The sequence below is a fragment of the Humulus lupulus genome, chromosome 8 (assembly GCF_963169125.1).
Source record: "Humulus lupulus chromosome 8, drHumLupu1.1, whole genome shotgun sequence".
NCBI classification, from domain to species: Eukaryota; Viridiplantae; Streptophyta; class Magnoliopsida; order Rosales; family Cannabaceae; genus Humulus; species Humulus lupulus.
In genome coordinates, this window is record NC_084800.1 from 6,907,245 (window position 1) to 6,925,892 (window position 18,648).

General features: G+C 33.7%; 3 protein-coding genes across 3 annotated transcripts; 2 read left to right on the forward strand and 1 right to left on the reverse strand.

The window, feature by feature from the left end:
• The first annotated feature begins 2,647 nt into the window (after positions 1–2,647).
• LOC133793464 (protein IQ-domain 26-like) lies at positions 2,648–6,012 on the forward strand. The gene is made up of 4 exons (XM_062230818.1): positions 2,648–3,098; positions 3,888–4,375; positions 4,915–5,121; positions 5,205–6,012. Exons 2-4 carry the CDS (start codon positions 3,938–3,940, stop codon positions 5,814–5,816), a joined length of 1,257 nt encoding a protein of 418 aa, XP_062086802.1. The 5' UTR covers positions 2,648–3,098; positions 3,888–3,937; the 3' UTR covers positions 5,817–6,012.
• An 8,443-nt stretch (positions 6,013–14,455) lies between these two features.
• Positions 14,456–17,162, forward strand: LOC133794372 (uncharacterized). The gene is made up of 3 exons (XM_062231593.1): positions 14,456–14,739; positions 14,961–16,681; positions 16,794–17,162. The coding sequence occupies exons 1-3, from the start codon at positions 14,676–14,678 to the stop codon at positions 16,938–16,940; spliced, it is 1,932 nt and encodes a 643-aa protein (XP_062087577.1). The 5' UTR covers positions 14,456–14,675; the 3' UTR covers positions 16,941–17,162.
• Positions 17,163–17,271: 109 nt separating this feature from the next.
• On the reverse strand, positions 17,272–18,266 carry LOC133794373 (protein OXIDATIVE STRESS 3-like). The gene is made up of 2 exons (XM_062231594.1): positions 17,807–18,266; positions 17,272–17,695 (listed from the first exon to the last, which is right to left on the reverse strand). The coding sequence occupies exons 1-2, from the start codon at positions 18,121–18,123 to the stop codon at positions 17,383–17,385; spliced, it is 630 nt and encodes a 209-aa protein (XP_062087578.1). The 5' UTR covers positions 18,124–18,266; the 3' UTR covers positions 17,272–17,382.
• Positions 18,267–18,648: the final 382 nt, after the last annotated feature.

Genomic DNA, 18,648 nt, shown 5'->3' on the forward strand with positions numbered 1-18,648 from the left:
TTAAGGCAATATTATGCACCGTAGTAGTTCGGGAGTGTCGTGAGAATTCCTCAATTTTCATATTGAAATCTATTTTTCTTTTGTTTCCCTCCTATTTTCTTTTCTGGTTAGTCTCCAGTCCATCATAACTAAACATTGACTGGATACGTACCATCATAATTAGTCTAGACAAATTCTAAACAAATATGTTGTACATTTTCAAAATAAATGCAAGGTCTTGAGTGGTTTGGGACGAGTTTGACTTTTTTATGATTGCATCATCTAACTTTTGGTTATCAAAATAATTTTTGATCCCCTCTTATGAATGCTTAGCAGCGTGCCCTCTTTAATCATATAAATGAATAAAGCATATGGTGCACTTGTTTAGTTTCACAACGGGTATAGATCTAAAAGCTCACTATGTTCTTATAGGTAGGGCATAAAATTCAAAATCCTGAAAAAATTGAGCACACTGAACTTTTCCAATACCGAAAAAATTAAAACCAATTAAACTAAATATTGAAAAAATTATTAACGACGTAAATCGTTACTGTTCGGTCGGTTTGAAAAATCTGAGTGCACCGATCAAATTGAATCGAAACAGGGCGAATTGATAATGTGTTGTGATTTGAGGTTATGCTTATGAACTTTTAATTATGTTTCATTCTTTTAAATTTGTGAATGTAACTATATTTTATGTATTTATGTTTAAAAAAAGCACAAAAATAGATGCCAACAATATAATTTTTTTAGTTTTTTTAACTAAAACTTTTTCTAAAATTAGTTAAAAAAAATTAACATCGTTTTGGTCTATTTAACCAATCAAACCATGATCCAACACGATCGTTTATTTTAATAGGTTTGGTCGGTCGTTTTTTGGATCGTACTAATTCGGACCGAAATCCAAATTCTAAATTTAAGAATATGAAAAAACTACTCAAACCGACCGATACTCAGCACTACTTAAAATAAGAAAGATAAGCAAATAAGTTGTCCCATCAAAAATTAAAATCACACAAATGCGTTAAGCTAACATTAGTGACATTTTGTGTTTACTTTCTTGAATCATCTGTGTATTTACAATGCATGGTATTTTCCTTTTTATGGAAGATTATTTTGGAGGTAAGAATAATGATATTATATATATATTTTTTGTTGTTGAAATTGTATTGTGGACTTATTTAAACTTTATGCTGATGAATTTAATATTAAATTACAAACTATCAATAATTTTTCCTTTTTAAAATTTACATTAATATCTCAGTTGACTGTCTTTATTGCACCTTAATTTGGCTTCCATAATAGCAGCTATTTGCCTGGCCTAATTTAGCTTGGGTCTCCAGATATGTCTCAAATAATTTTGATGTACTTTTTTAACCAAAAATTGGTCCCAAAACAAATACCTTATTTATTAAATTGGATTTGTGTAATTAAAACAATATTCAACCATGTCAATAATCATATTGGTTAAAAGCATTTTAAAAGTAGCCGCAATATAATAGGTGGGCTTTTAGGGGAGTGGTCCAGCAAATTAATTCAAAAAAATTATGTAATGGTTGGCTCAAGTAAATGTATACCAAAAACAAAAACAAAAAAAAGTATGGTCCAACTTTACTACATCACTAGCTTTGTATAAAATTTATATTCCACATGGCATTAAAAGATAATTTGTTAAACCTATTATTTGATTTTTTTGGACTTGACTTCTGGTATCATAAAATTGAAATGCTTTAATTTAACCATTTTCAAATTTTTTTAATGATACATATAGCCTTGGACCACTTTTGTGTTTTTATTATCCCTTTGACTGAATTATATCTTATCCACTTACATTCTTTACACTTTACAGTATGCTGTCATTTATTTCATTCCTCTACAATTTTTAATGTCTTATTCTTTGCATAGTAAAAAATTACTGTATCATACATTTTATGTATGTGACAAACTTAAATAACACATTTTTTTTCATAGTCTTTATTGATGACTAACCCAATTTATTTTATTTTACATGTTACCATGCTACATACATATTTGTATTTGTTTAATTAGCTATGATACACTGAAAATGGAGCCAAAATTTGAATCAAGCTGAACTAATAAACAATGTTTTCTCAGATAGTAGCTTCATTACAATCCTCACTAATAATAATAATAATAATTAGTAGTAACAGAAATTTCAAACAACACAGCAACGTATACCAAAAGAAGATCTCTATTCAAACTTTCAAATCGAATCTTATTTCAAATTAGTATAAAAATAAACATGATAACAGTCAATGATTCAATGGCAAATAATAATTTGTTTTACAGGATTTTTTTAAAAAACTTCACTAATGTATTTTTTAAAAACAAAATAATTAAAACCCAACATTAATGAATTACAAATCCCAAGATTGGCTCTCTCTCTCTCTGTAAATAAGCAATGTTGTTTTCATCATAAGCAGCGAAAAATATTCAGAGCAACTTCACCACACTCAATTTGGAAAATACCACTTTTCTACTATAGCATTGTTTCAGAGATTTTATTCACCAAATATTTACACACATATATATATGGCAGAAACTGATGGACGCCCAGTGAGATATATATATTTTTAAATTAATTAATTTTTAAATAAATAGTTTTATATTGAGAGATACGGAAACTGAAAGATCTTCTTGTAAGCCAAGAAGAGAAAGCGATGTCACGGCCTTCTTTCGAGTCATTATTTGAGACAAAGAGAAGTTATAAAAGGAGCCCTTTTATTGGGACGGCCATTAATTCTAGTTCAGCGAACTTGTAGACTCGTAAGTACGGAGAGGAGAGTTGGAGAGGAGAGAGGGAGATGAGAGAAAATCTTGGCTTTTGAAAAGGGTTTGAGAAAAAAAAAAAAAACCAGAGTGCCTTTCTTCTTCTTTGCTTACAAAACATCAAACTCAATTAATACACTCACAAAGCTGATTCACGAGATTGTCAGTTCCAATCTTTTATATTTTTCGTACACGTTGCTCTATAAAGTTGGAAACTCTTCATATTCTTAAGAAGAAGAAAAAAAGGAGAGATTTTCTAGTGCTATTTCTGTTGTGAGGTTTACCAAGTCAGCCATTGGAGAAAAGGCTTTGTTTTTGAATTTAAGAAGGTGGGCCGAGTTGTGTTTTTCTCTTTATTTTTAATATTTATGAATATATATTTGTGTGCATTTTTTATAATAAGCTTGTTGTGCATTGTATTCTTGTTTAATCGTTTGTTTGTTTGTTCGGGTGAGTTTTGAAAGTTCTTTTGTTTGGATATATTATAATTGGGGTTTGAGTAAAGGGAGCTCAAGCCCCTCCTCTTCTCCCCTGTATCTTTCTGTGACATCTTTTTGTCTTGTAATACAGTTCTTCACGAGGTGTTGTCAGATTTTTTTTAAAAAAGATAAAAAAAAAATCTAATCTTTTATATCCGGTTTTTTTTTTTGTTAAGGTTATTGATGCTTTTTGTTTGTTAATCTTTTGCTCCACACTTCTCTGCTTGCAACCTGTAAAGATTCCAAAAGCTCTTTCAGAACATTTCTGCTCAATAAGCTCCACCTGGGGTCTTTGGATTCAGTTTTCTAAACAATATATATATTTATTATTATAAATTTTCCCTTTATAATTAATTGTCTAATATATTTTGAGAGTGCTCGTTGTCTCTCTCACTATAGTTTCACTTTCTAGAGTTTTTTTAGAGAGAGGTATAGCTACTTATGTTGTGTTTCTGAGTTACTCCCTGGGGTTATTTTCCTCAATTCACTTCTTCACTTTCTGTCTTTTTCTTCTTCTACTTCACAGTCACACAGTCGGTGGTTTCGCTAGTATTTTGACTAAATGACTGTTTGTTTCCAAATAAAACTCCATATTGACTCTTTGACTTAAAAGGGTACTCTCTCTTTCTTGCATATCAGCTATATTTAACTCCAAATTCTAGAGAGAACTACAGAAAACTATATCTGCTATGGGGAAAGCTACTAGATGGCTTAAAGGGTTATTGGGGATGAAGAAAGACAAGGAGAATAACGTTGAGACTCCAACCACGGCGGCTGCGGCTGCGGCTGTGGTGAGTGACCGGAAAGAGAAGAAGAGGTGGAGCTTTGGTGCTAAGTCAGAAAGAAGAACAAGCGCAGTTGGGAATGTTCAGCCAAATCTCTCGCCGAACTTGTCACCTTCGGACGCTGCCTGGCTCAGATCGTATATTGCCGAGTCCGAAAAGGAACAGAACAAGCACGCAATTGCCGTGGCTGCAGCCACCGCCGCAGCCGCTGACGCTGCCGTGGCTGCAGCCCAGGCGGCGGTGGCTGTCGTGAGGTTGACGAGCCAGAGCGGTGCGAATCAAAATGGGAAGAGAGAGAAGTTGGCCGCGGTGAAGATTCAAACCGTTTTCAGGGGATATTTGGTATGTGTTTTTACTACTTTTTGTTTAATCCGATGGTATATTAAGTCTGCTTGTTTTCTGATTGGACAATGGAGGTTGGTATTGTTGGAAGCAACAACAAATCTAGCAAAGGTTTTGGTTTTTTTTCTTTCTCTATTGTCGAAGTACTTTGCTTGTTTCTTACTTTTATGTTTGGTGTCAAATGCTTTGGAAAATTGTTTGTTATTTAAATTTTTTAATGGAACAGTACAAACGTGTTTTTAGGTCCAATGAAACAGTATATCGGTTTCTTAAGTTATTGACCAAGCATTCCGTTTCTTTCATTTTAATTTTTTTTTGTTACATTTCTGTACTTCTGAATCTGAGATTTTAAAAAATAAAGGTTGCTTTTCCGTTTGGGTTATTTCATTTATATTGTTTTTAGTATGATTTCAATAATCCAAATTTGATGGATTTATTTTCTCATCTCTTTATTTTAAAATGTCTCTGCTTCCAATGTCGTTGGACAAACTTGGTTTGTGTAGTTTCTAATGAATCTTATTATGTTTTTTGAATTTTAGGCTCGGAAGGCTCTGCGAGCTCTGAAGGGACTAGTTAAGATACAAGCTCTTGTTAGAGGGTTTCTGGTCCGAAAACGAACTGCTGCAACTCTTCACAGTATGCAAGCTCTAATAAGAGCGCAGACTGCGGTCAGAACTCAACGAGCTCGTCGTTCATTCAACAAGGAGAACAGATTGTTTCCCGAATTCCATTCCAGAAAGTCCATTGTGAGCTCCATTTCACTTAAAAAATCTCCATTACTGAATCTTTAAGTGTCACTTGACTGATCTTTCTTATTTTCACTTTTCAGGAAAGGTTCGATGAATCAAGATGTGAATTCCATAGCAAGAGGCTTTCGGCAACATATGAAGCCTCGATCAATGGATTCGAGGAAAGCCCGAAAATCGTTGAGATCGACACATTCAAGCCGAAGTCAAGATCATCTCGTAGATTTAGCGCAGCATTATCAGAATGTGGATGCGGCGAAGACCTGCCATACCAAACAATATCATCGCCTCTGCTTTGTCCTGTTCAGGCTCGAATCTCTGTTCCCGAAAGCCAACACCTTCAAGATTTTGAGTGGTACTTTAATGGTCACGAGTGCCGATTCTCAACCGCTCATAGCACTCCTCGGTTAGCTAATCCCTCTTGGTCTAACGCTCCGGCCACCCCGGCGAAGAGCCTTTGCGGGGACAGCTACTTCCGGCCCTATTCGAACTTTCCCAACTACATGACCAACACAAAGTCGTTCAATGCCAAATTGAGGTCTCACAGTGCCCCAAAGCAAAGGCCAGAAGCAACCACTCCTAAGAAAAGGCTTTCACTTAGTGAAATACTGGCTGCGAGGAACAGCATTAGCAGTGTTAGGATGCACCGATCTAACATTGCTCAACAAGTTCAAGATGAAGAATCCTACTGTTGACAAAAGTTGCACAAGGATGATCCTCTGCTTTCGCTTTAGAGAAGATAAATAAAGAAAACTTCTCTAGCTTAGGCTTTGTTTGCACTTTAGGATCAACAATTAATAGGGTAGAACACAGTGCTTTTGTGTAAATTACAGGCTTTTTTTTTAATTGTCTTTATGTAATGAGCAATGAGAAGAGAGCTTTTCATTTGTTTTTTCTTTCCCTTCTGTGTTATTCTTCACAATTTGAATAGCAAAAAATAAAATAGTTATAACGAAAAAAACATATGTCGTTTTAAGAAAACTATTGAAGAAAAATAAAAAGAGTTTGACTCGTTTAGTCAACTTTGAAGTTTGTCAACGTATACTATTCATTAGTCAAGAGGAGAGGGTTTGTACACATGTACTTTTGCTAGGACTATTGAGTAGGTAGGGGTAGTCTATGGAAGAAAAAATAAAAATTGGTAAAAGTGCAAGATTATACAAAATTTTGAAAACTATAGATTTCCCGCTTTTAAGTAGAAGAGAAGAAGAAAGTGTCCGTGAAGTGTAGTGTAGTGTAGTGAAGCTTCGATGTAGGTTCCACTTACCCAGCCTAATTCGATAATTTAGGGATAAAAAGCTGAATTCATATAAATAATCTACAGGCGAATCTTTCCTATAAATAGCATATACTAGCTCTCGATTACTTGCACCTTTCAAAAAAGATTTAAAAAAAAAAACATACTTTGACTAATGTGGTAGTTAAATTCAAATTTCATATTCCTTGTAGAACTAATAATACAACTCACTCCAAGGTAATCGTGGTATTTTAAACTTTTTTGTTTTTGAGGATTCAAAGTACGAAATTTTAATGTTTAATTAATTATACATGTGCCTAACTAATTTCTCAATAATAAAAATTTGATAGAAAACATAATAATTGTGGTCGTTATGCATGTAGCTTTCAATACAATGGTTCATTAAATAATTTATATAGAACCATGGATGTCTAAATCCGTAGCAATTAATATCTACATTGTGCAGCTGTACTCATCATTGAATATAAAAGAAAAGAAAATAAAAAAATATGTCAAAATATATAGAAAGCTAATAATTTTTTTAAAAGAAAAAGGAAGGTACACCATCATTTGGCATGAAGACTAGCTAGCGCGGTGGAATGAAGCCACATGTTGTTCTTGAACAACTTGCATGTGATGAAACCACAAAGTGAAAGAAGTGAGATTTGATAAGAGAAGGTGAGCTTGGTCATTATGTAACTCAAATATTTTTGTTTGGAGTTGGAGTTTGGATAAAATTTGATATCAGCAATGATTAGGGCTTTGATTTGATTGATGGGTCGGGTCTCTTGGGACTTGTGTGGGCCGAACCTTTGCTTGCATCATCAAACAAATGGCTCACGTGCTCCACTACAACAAATCTTCATCATAAAGGGCAATTTGGGTATTTGAGCCCTCTTTTTGACTGAATCATTATTCATTATTATCCTTTTTGCTTAAGCCATACATCATCCACATGCACCTTTCTTGGGACTGCGTCTGCCTATGGTTCTCTTCGACAATTCTTTCATTCCATCTCCGCCCTTGTGTTTTTTTCCACTTAAATAATACCACCTCTTCTTTAACAACTACTAACTCCACAACCATAAGTTATTTCCATGGAAAAACTAATCATATGGGCAGAGCACGTTATATAATTATAAGTTGCATGTTAAGTTTGAATATCTTAAAATGACGTTTATACCCCTCTTGTGACTTACACAAAATAATAATAATGTTTTATATACACATATCTCACTTGTCAGAAAGAGACGTTTGAGAACGGCTAAATCTCAAGAGAGAGTACTAAACTAAACAAGTATTTTCCCCCTAATTATCAGTATGTCTCATCTGATTCAAACACTAACTAAACTAATGTGACCAAATTTATAATTATTTATTTAATTTTTAAAAGTAAAATTAGTATTTTTCAGAAAGTGTTTGCTCGAAGAACGTGAAGGGCCTAATATATTTTTGTAGGAGAGCCTATGCTTTCGTCATGCTCTCTTGTCTTTACAAATTTTAAAAAGAGGCCTATGATTAATAAAGCATCATGATTATTTAATATCTTAATTAAACCTCAAAAGCTTCCATCATATCAACTTGTACAAACCTAAGATTGGTTTTCACTTTCTAGCGCTTTGTAATTTTGAAACTTTCAAATTTGAAAAGTGAGTTGGTAAAGGCTAAAGAGAAAGTAAATTAGAAGTAATATTAGGGGATATTAATTAGTATAGCACCTAGTACATTAACTAATATGTATAAAGTGAGACTTATAGGTAGGTACGTGGTACGTAAGTGTATTTTTAATATCTGTATTATTATTGTACACACATACTTCACAACACTAGCTACAATTATTTCTAGCATTTCCCATGTAAAAAAAAAAGTGGGTACTGGTCAAAACTTGCATTAATCACTTCAAATTTCAATTTGGTATTTTTACAGGTTTTAGAAAGTTCGGATAAAGTAACCGAGAAAGTGAGGAAAACTGAGGAAGTGGTAAAAAAAAGAAATAAGTCGTAGTTTGACTATCTTGGAGTCTGGCTTTTTTGGCATTGAGAGGATGAACATTAATTGTTACATTTGTTTGGGATTATAAGTAAAAACTAACTGTGTAATTAATAAATTTGATAGAATGGAAACATTGATTTTGGTTTGGTTTGCTTAGTTGGCCAATCATGTGCTGAGCACTATTCAAATCAAAATACTAAATATACAAATTACAATGACTTTTCCACCGGCCCCTACACTATAGAGTCTAACCTAACCTTCTTTCTAGTTCTAAAAAAAGGTTTTTGGGTTTTGGAAACACTTTCACAGATTCACTTGGTGGACCCAACCCAACTCTCTATCTTTGGCTGAACTGAGGTTGGGACTTGGGACTTGGGACTTTGGACTTTCCCCCAAGTACAAGAACGTCAAGACAAAGATATCATATACCAATTTTAAGCCATCTTTTGTTTTTTAACGATAAAATAAAAAAAAATACTATTAAAACGTGGTAGCATCATTTTCCTACTTGGATTTTTTCTTCTATGGGTTTTTAATAATCAGTTTAATTAATTAGTGTCAGAGAGAGACAACCTTTCTTTGATTTCCTCTCTTTAAATTGCGGTGTAGTAATCATTAGAAAGTTCACGTATGAACTTTTCATAATTAGAGGACTTTGCTTGTTTTGCAAGGTCTTTAATTACTGTTTCGAGGTATTGTGTACGTATGTGGGATTAATGATCATTTCATCCTATAATAAACAGAACAGTTAAGACATAAGACAGTGTTATGTCTTATAAGAGATTACCTTAAACAATACTTCACAAGACAGTATTAAAATGAGGGTAAGTTTAAAATCATTATAACACCCGACAATATCCTTATAGCAACTCGACAAACGGCAACTTGAGTTGAGGCAGTGCCATTTCTAACCCAACTCAATCATTTAAGTGTATATTTGAAAATTTAAATATGTAGTTTACAGCTATGAAAAAAGCGAGAGTAAATATTCCCTAAATTCAACTTTTAAATTAATTATATGTTTTTTTATTCAAAAGTATTAATTAGATTGTTTAATTACCAGTTAACTTGCTCATCAATTTGACCAAAACTTATCCGACCTATATATGATCAATTGAAATTTTTTTGAAATAATTAATCATAATTGGGGCACATAGTTATCAAAGTATTATGTTCATAATTGGCTTGATAATTACACAATATCAACAAATATGCCGATCTCAACCGAGTGAGGGACGGTATAGTCAATTACTGGTTTGAGACCAAGATGAATAGGAGTGTTCGGGTCCACATCAAGTTTCAGGAAATCCTTGTATTGTTCATGAATTCTTTGAATTGCCGAATGAACACACGGCCTTCTATATCTAAGGTTGAACTCTGAAATTGTTGGAATTTGTTTAAAAAGTGAATTGTTAAAAATAGAACAGTATCATTTTTGTCTTAGTGAAAGAATCCCACATGGAATGAGGGTACTTATTTAGAGGTGGAGACTCCACCTATTGGAATGTGTCCATTCTCTCTATATAACGCGTGTGAAAGAACCAACGGTAGAAAGAAACATATCTCATTTCTTTTTTTAAATTAAGCAAACTTTCTTCATATACGAAATTACATTTTATATGAATTTTATAATAAAGTTTACAAATATATGGCTTTATTTTATAGTTTTTCCTTAAGAATTTTTACTTTTATGCGTCTAGTATAAAAGTTGGTTTATGTCATAAGTTTACTTTTAATAAAGTTTTATTAAGTTGGAAGGGTATTTTTGTAATTTGATTATTATTTTTTTAGCTTAATTAAATTTTTTATATTAATTTATATAACTATTTTTATATTAAATTTTTCTTTGGTTGTTTCGTAATTTTTTTTTGTAATATGAATTATGTTTAATGTTTTTTTTATTTATTATAAACATTATTTTTTTTAGATTGTACTTTTTTTTTATTTCAAAAAAGTAAGGTAACGAGTTACTTGATTGAAATTTCACAGTTATGTAAAAACAAAATCCTAGATCCAGGTTAATATGACATGTATCAGGAGGGGTAACTAGTCACCTTGAGAGGAGAAACATTCTGCCATAAGAGGGATAACTAGTTACCAAAAGAGGGGTGACGGGTCACTCATATTAAATATGAAAATAAACATCAAATTTGAACAAAAAAGAGGAAGAACACTTCATTAAAAAAGGAAGATGTAACTATAATTTTAGTAACATATGTAACTAGTTACCATAAATAACCCAGAAATATACACACATATCAGAACGTGAAGGTAACCAGTTACCATAAAGAACCCTGAAATAAACACACAAAGAACGTGAAGGTAACAAGTTACTACAAACCTAAAGATAGAAAAACAAAACAAATCCACCCCTTTTCTCTCCCATCTTCTTCTCTTCCCTCACCAAGAACCCTAGCCGCTGCCTACCTCTCATTGTTGACCCTCCACTCCGACCACCTCCCTGCATCACCTTCGACCACGAACCACCCTCCTCCATCGCCTCCGACCACCACCAGAACCCTCTATCCCCTACACGCAGAACCCCATTGAAACCCCATCCATCCCCGTCGTTTTGCGCAGCTCTCAACACCATGGATCACACTCAGCCCATGCAATCGGAGAGCCCAGAATTCGAGCACACATCCCTGCTTGGTCCTTGTCTAGGTCGCGCCTGCCTCTCCGTCGCCTGGGTTCTGATCTGAAAAAAAAAAATTAGATATGAAAATGGCATAAACAATCTCGTTGTGGAGCTGGGAGGAGGTTTTTCGTGGAGATAGGAAGTAGTTCGTCGTGGAGGTAGGTGCGCATCGACACCACGACTGAAGCTAGAGGTGGTTTGTTGTGGAGATTGTGGTGTCACCTTGGGCTCGCGCTCGGATAAGGCTCTCGAACATTGTTGTGGTCTCGAACAGATGGATGGTCGCATATTTGCTAGAGTTGAATTCTGCTTTGGAGTCGCGGATTCGTTGGAGTTGGAGCGATTTGTGCCGGTCGGAGCTGGAAGGGATGGTGAAGCTAGTTTGGAGAGAGAAAAGGTTTGTGCGGCTGGGTTTGGAGAGAGAAAGGGTTTGTGTTGTTGTGGTTTGAGAGAGAGAAGAGTAGAATGCTAATTTACAACAATAGCCCTGTTTGGGCGATGTGTTTTGGTTTTAAATTTAGCTCCCATATTTAGTTAGTTAGCAACTGTATTTCTCATACTTTATTTTTTTTCTTTGTTAAATTTTCTCATACAAATTAGGAAAAGTATATAAGTTTTCTCATACTTTTTCCTCATATTTTTGCACAAAAATGGCATAAAAGCCACATTTATGAAAAATCTCCTTCTTCATATGGTTTCCGAGCAGTAGCCCAAAACACTGAGCCTACAATTTTAAAAGGAAAAATTACACCTACCACTATAAATTTAAAAAAAATGAAAAATACAGAATTTTTCAAAAATTACAAAAATATGAATAACAATTTGTTACAGTTCTGTAATGACCTGTTACAATTTTCTAGTTAGTCTGTAAATGTTATTTACAAAATTGTAACATATAGTTACAAACTTATAAATTTTAATTACAAATTTGTAAATTTTAGTTACAAAAAAATTGTATTGTTACAAATTTGTAAACTTCGTTTACAAAAAAAAAATGGGGATTTTTAAAAAAATATGGCTTTTTAGCCATCAATGTGCAAAAATATGGTAATTAAACTTTACTTACTTTGTATGGAAAAATTTAACTACAAAAAATCAGAATATGACAAAAGTTATCCCACATTAAAAAATAAAAAATAAACAAACAAATCATCCATTAAAGAGGGTAGTATTGTAATTAAACATCCAAATGCTACAATGCTGAAATTTTGACTCGATCAAAAACATCCCCAACGTAATTTTTTTTTTCAGCAAGAACACCCATCTCCTCCGACAACTCCAGCCGCCTTTAGAGCTCAGAACTAAGCTCAAAAGCTCACAGGTTTTTTCTTTATTATTCTTTTTCAAGTTCTGAATCTTTTCTTGTAAATATGTCTATGTTGCTGTACAACTTTCTTTCTTGATTGCCTTTTGGTTTCTGTATTGAATTAATTTGTATTAATGCATCTTCCCTTTTTGGCTTTTCTATTTGGAGCATTTTGTAGATCTATACACCGCATATAATCTTTAATCAACACTCCATTGATTTGTTTTTCACTTTTCCTTTTTTCTAATTAATCCCAAATCTTGTAACCCGAATCATTGTTCTCTCTCATTTTTCTAATATTTTCTTCTTGTTAAAGCACTTTTTGTAATTTTCCACTTGTCACTCTTTAGCTGATTTTCTCAGGAAAATCCAAGCTACGAACCTTCAAAATTCCCTCTAGTCTTTCTACAATCTTGCGTAATACACCTTTTTTTTAATATTTATAAAAATGCTTCAATTTGTGGGGTCGTTTTTGCTCTGCCTCTATGTCGTGGCTCCGTTGTTTTTAGATTCAACTTTGTCTTTGCGATAAAAAAACATTTGATATTGGTCTGAATTCTAATTGTCAAAACATTAACTAACAACAAAGTAACCAGTTACCTTGAAAAACTGTTATATTTTCCAATTAAGTTTTTCAGTGACGTATTTAATTGCAAACTAAAGTAACCAGTTACCTTCACCAGTTGCACCCAATTAACCACTTAAAAATTTACAAAATATTATAGTTATGGAAAATACTACTTCTTTGGTTTAATTTGGAGGCAAGTGGTCGGAGGCGAGGGAGGAGGTTGGTTCGTGGTCAGATCTGGTTTTTTTTTTCTGTCTTGAGATCTGTGGTAACTGGTTACCTTCACGTTGTTTGTTTGTATATTTTGGGAGGTAACTGGTTACCTTCACATTTTGATGTGTGTGTATATTTCTGGGTTCTATATGAGTGACTCGTTAACCTCTTATGATAACTGGTTACCCCTCTTATGGCAGTAAGTTACTAATCGCATTGTAACTGGTTACCCCTCCTGATATGTGTTATTTAATCTCTAAGATTATTTTTTACATAAATGTGAAAAAACACAAACAAGTAACTGGTTACCCCTCTAGATAAATGTTATTTAAGCTAGCTGTAGAATTTTTTTTACATAACTTTGAAAAATTAAATAAGTAATTGGTTACCTTACCCAGGTTTTAAAAAAAAACGTACAAACTAAAAAAAAGGAAAAAAAATGTTTACAATAAATAAAAAAATAATAATAAACACAATTCATATTACAAAAAAAAAATATTAGCAAAACAACCATGGAAAAATTTAATATAAAAATAGTTATATAAAATTAATATAAAAAAATAATCAAATTACAAACATACAATTCATAAAACTTGATTAAGAGTGAAAATATGGCATAAACAAACTTTTATACAAAAATATGGGAAATTAAACCCATAAAAGTGAAATTAAAACAAAAAAAAGTCATAGATTAACTTTTCTCGAAAAAAAGTCATATTTTTGCACAATCTATTAAAATTCCCATATAATATGTAATTTTCCGTATTTTTGTAATTTTTTATTGATGCTGTATTTTTAGTATTTTTTTAAACCTCAAGTATTTTTGTAAATTTCCCATTTTAAAAGTCCACGATAGTCGTCTTGAAAGAGAAATTACAATAAATGACCCAAAATAATGGCATGAGGAAGCTAATGTTCTTAATTTTAAAATTGTAGAGAAATGACCCTTTTATATTGTTGATTACCTAAGTTATCATTTTACACCAAGCCCCAAGTGAATATTAGAGTTTAGCTAAGGTTAAAGAGGTTAAAGATGATTAAGATAAATGTAGAATTTTGCTTTACTAATTTGTTCTATTGGGCCGTTTGTTGATTTTTTTTAAAACTGAGACATTTATCTAAATAATAGTTGTTTTGGGGGCTATTTTACTCGCTGCCCCCATCGAAATGATATGGACTACACACAAAGCCCATCCTTAAGTCCATCAAGGACCATAAAAGCACATTCAAGTCCGTAAGGGTTACTGTTTGGGCCATTCGTAATCTAGTTCTGAACCACAAAGCCCAAAATAGGCCCACAAATAAATATAAAGGATCCTAATTCATGGGCCTCACTTCATTTCCTTTCAAGTCAATGCGTGCACAAGTTCGTGAATACATCCAAGATCTGAATGGCAAATTGTACCGTTGGTAGTCCGGGCATTCCCAACGGTCATAAAATATGAAAATTCAAATATTTATATAGTTCAATTAGCCAACGGTCATCTCTGCGTTTCCAAGTTCATCCAAAAAGTACTTCGCTCAAATCTGCCTCCGAAACTTTTGACAGAAACACAGGAAAATTTTCAGTTCTGATCTGGGAAAAAGGTTTAAAGACGAAATGAACGAATTTCATCACCGACTTTCATCTTCACCGTCCATCAAGCCCTCTACCATTTCAAAAGGTAACTTTTCTTTTCCACCCTACTTTTTTTTCTATTTGGTTGGGCTAAAGTCGAACTACTTAAAGTTAATAAAGATAACTCAGATGAACGATTATCGAAATTCTTTTTTGTCTTCTCTTTAGTATTTTCTTGGCAACCAAACAAGCTTTTTAGTACCATAAATACATAGTTTTGAGTCTAATGGAATTGAACTAATAATGTTTTTCTTTTTCCTTACATAGATACAGATGAAAATGAACCAATCTATCAGCAAACGAGTCCCAGTTTGCAGAACATTACGAAACCAATGCCAAAGAATTACATGTCTTCAACTATTTCGGCAGCTTCTAAGGCAAATGCTCCTAGAAAGATCTTAGGCAACAGGAACGAGGCTACTGAACCCTGTTCGTTTGAGACTAAATTCGAAAAGATTTCAATTCTTGATCACTCTGACGAGTCTTTGTCTCAATCGAATGGTGGTGGTGAGGAGGATGCTCATGAAGTTGATCTGCCTTCTCAGCCTTATGATCCTTTAACCAATTATCTTTCTCCGAGGCCTCAATTTCTCCGCTACAAGCCTAATAGGCGGCATTGCCGTGTGATCTATCGTGGTGAAGAAAATGAAGATGGAGAGGCTAAAGAAGAGGGGTTAGTTAGTGGAAGTGGTTCTTTTGATTCTCTGAAAGCCAGCCACGAGGAGGCAGCTTCCGACTCTGGTGGCAGTTCTTCTTCTTCATCACCATCTTCAATAACTCAAGAGAAAGAAGATGAAGATGTTAACGAAGCTAATGATGAAATCGAAGAAAGCGATGAGGACGAAATTGAGGAGGAAGAGGAAGATAAAGGTTGCAACTTCAAAGGTCTTCTCAAATCTTTTTTTCTGTTGGCTTTTTTAGTGCTCTCTATCATGTTTATATCTTCCATGAATTCTTCGACTCCGATGTGTAGTTTGAGGTTTGATGAGAACACTTTAGGTGGTTACTGCAACATGCAGAATCATACATTTTCACAAAAGGGGGGTCTGGAAGTAAAATCGAATGTTTTTGATGGAGGGTTAGAGGAAGAAAACATGGTTGAAGCTATCTGGTTGAAGAAGCATGAGAGTTCTGTTGATTTCATGTATCAAGGAGAAGAAATACAAATGAATGTAGATGTTAATGAAGAAATTGAAGAAGAAAGTTTTGAAGAAATTGAAAGTACTGATGAGCTGAAAGAAGATGATGACGATGCTGTGGAAGTTGCTGAAGGTGAAAATAAGTCCAAAATTGAAGATGTTGGCCAAGTAGTTGAGCCACAAATTGAAGATGAGTTCTTTCAGGATCTTCTTGAAACTGCTGAAGATTACCAGGCACCAATTTTCTCTGAAGAGCCAAATGAAGTAACTTCAGTTGAAGAAATTCACGATGAGGAAGTAAGCCGAGATGAGGATGAAACTGAGTTAAACGATGAGAATCTGAAGCAAATGGAAACTAAATTCTCACTCGAAGTTCTTGTTGCGGGTTTGATACTTTCAACGATTATTGCAGCTTTGTTTTTGAGGTTTCGTTTGAGAGCAAAGCCTTGCTCTGAACCTCTTCAAGTAAAGGAAGAAGAAATCATTACAGATGATTCTGAACCGCTACCCTCAAAGCCTTATTTCGAATCTTGGAAAATAGAAAAATGCACAGAAGGACTTCCCAGTACGAGAGATGAACACATTGATGAAGTTGTCTCTCTTGGGAAGTATTCTCAATCCCACGCTCCATCAGTTGAATTTCTGGGCGAGTTTGTGATTAGAGAGATTAGGAACTCTGGTGTCAAAAACAGGAAAACAGAAGTTGAAGAAAGCAATTTTTCAGTTTCTACAGAGAACCTCGATGATAAATCTCATTCAGTTTCTATTCAACCCCAACCTGCTCACTCTGAGTTTTCTGTCATGGATGATTCCCCTTCACAAGGAAGCTATGCTGGGAAGAAGAACGATGTAAGTTTTGTCCCAAAATCTAATCCTTTTCATCTTTCCAATGTAGTTTAGTTTTTAATAGATTACAATAAATGATTGTTAATATATTTTTGTGTGTATGTGTCAAATACAGGATGGCGTGGATGGAGAGTCAAATAATGTGATGATGACTCCAACACCAGCAAAGCGATCAAGCAGAAAAGGAGAAGCTAAAGTAGTAACAGCAACTCCAGTTAGGCGATCAAGCAGAATCCGCACCCGGGCAGTTGTATCTCCATGATATATCATTGCCCATTGTCTAATTTTCTGACTTGCTCCATTGAAAACAGCAGCCTTTGTTGTCTTAGTATTAATTATTATGACCTTAACCTTAGGAATAGAAGAGCTCTTAATCTGTAAGAACTAGTTGTATCTTTCTTTTCCTTTACCAACCTTTATATGTTGCTTTTCATGGCACTTTGTCACTCCAATATGAAGTTTATCTCATCTTTTGAGGCTGCAACTACGAATTATCAAAGCTCACAAGATTGGATAAAAATACATGATCGATCTATTATCACCAATATAAAAGAAATAACAATTTTATGAAATTATTAAACATTTGAATATGGTTTCTTTTGGCAAACAAATTTCAGTAATTGGCATTTATAGTCGGTAGATTTGTACATATCAGAAGACAAAGATTTGCATGAATCATGCCATTTCAAGAAAATAATGGTACATCAGAAGTTCTTTTGTACATGAAGTGGAGGGAGCTTATTGTTACATGAAAAGCTAGCAGATCTTCTATTTGTGAAAGAAAGAGATGATGATGATGACGATGATGAACCTCTTGAGACCTTCTTGGAAATGGTGGCCTTGGGAAGGGTATATGGTTTGTGGGTATCTAAACCACCAGCATAGCTCTTACATGCCTTCATTTTTCTTTTAATATTGTAAGGATTTTCCTTCTTAGCAAGGTCTTCTATACTCATCACCTTTGATAGAGATGTGAATGACTCTGATTTGCCTTGGAAAAACTTGGAAAGACCTCTCCTGAAAATTTGAACAAGAAAAAACTTTAGCACAGTTCCAATCATAAAAAGTACAATCTTCAAAAGACTATTACAGAAATGTTGTTGACAAATCTCAGATGTGAAAACTTACTTGATGGGTAATTGGGCCATGAGTTCTGACAATTCATACAAAGGTCCATTATGATGATGGGATGAAGAACCAGATGATGAAGGTGATGAAGATGCATCATCTACCAAGTCTGATGAAGATGACAATGATGATCTGTTTGAAGAGGTAGAATTTCCAATGGAGGAGGATGTAGATGATGTTGAATTGTAAGCATCATCATCATGAGCATGATTATCATCATCTTCCATGATAATCCAGCTACTCTTTTTCCCATAACCATCATACAAACCTATCGAGAATGGACTTTGTTGTAGCATCTGTTCTTTACAGGCAGCCATTGATTGTGTGTGTGTCTAAGTAGATCGTAGCAAAAGAGCAAGATGAAGACGCAAAAGTGATCAAAGGAGAAGAACAACAAGGTGGTTGCGGATATCGTTCCAAAAAAACCTATATATATTCAAGTCCAATGAGAACATGGGACATTTATATACATGTATTTAAGTGTGTAGAAACGTTTATATATAAATATAAATAAATAATAAAAAGGTGGGTCTTTTTTTGAATGGATGATAATGGTTGCCTCCCAAATACAACACGTTAATGAGAGGCAGAGGCATGAAAGTTTAATGCTTTTTAAAGTAAAAGTAAACACTTGTAATATGTTTTAAAACCTAAACCATTGGTTGTATGAGATATTGATGCACTTCATTATCCTCCAAGTAATCTCTTTGTTTTATTTTATTCTTTTTTCATTTTTAAATATTCTCCATTTATCATTCATTGCCTTATCTTAAGATTCCTAGTTATCTTCTCACATGGTTTGAATTTGTTGACCTTTCTTATTGTGTGCCTAAGGAAAGTGG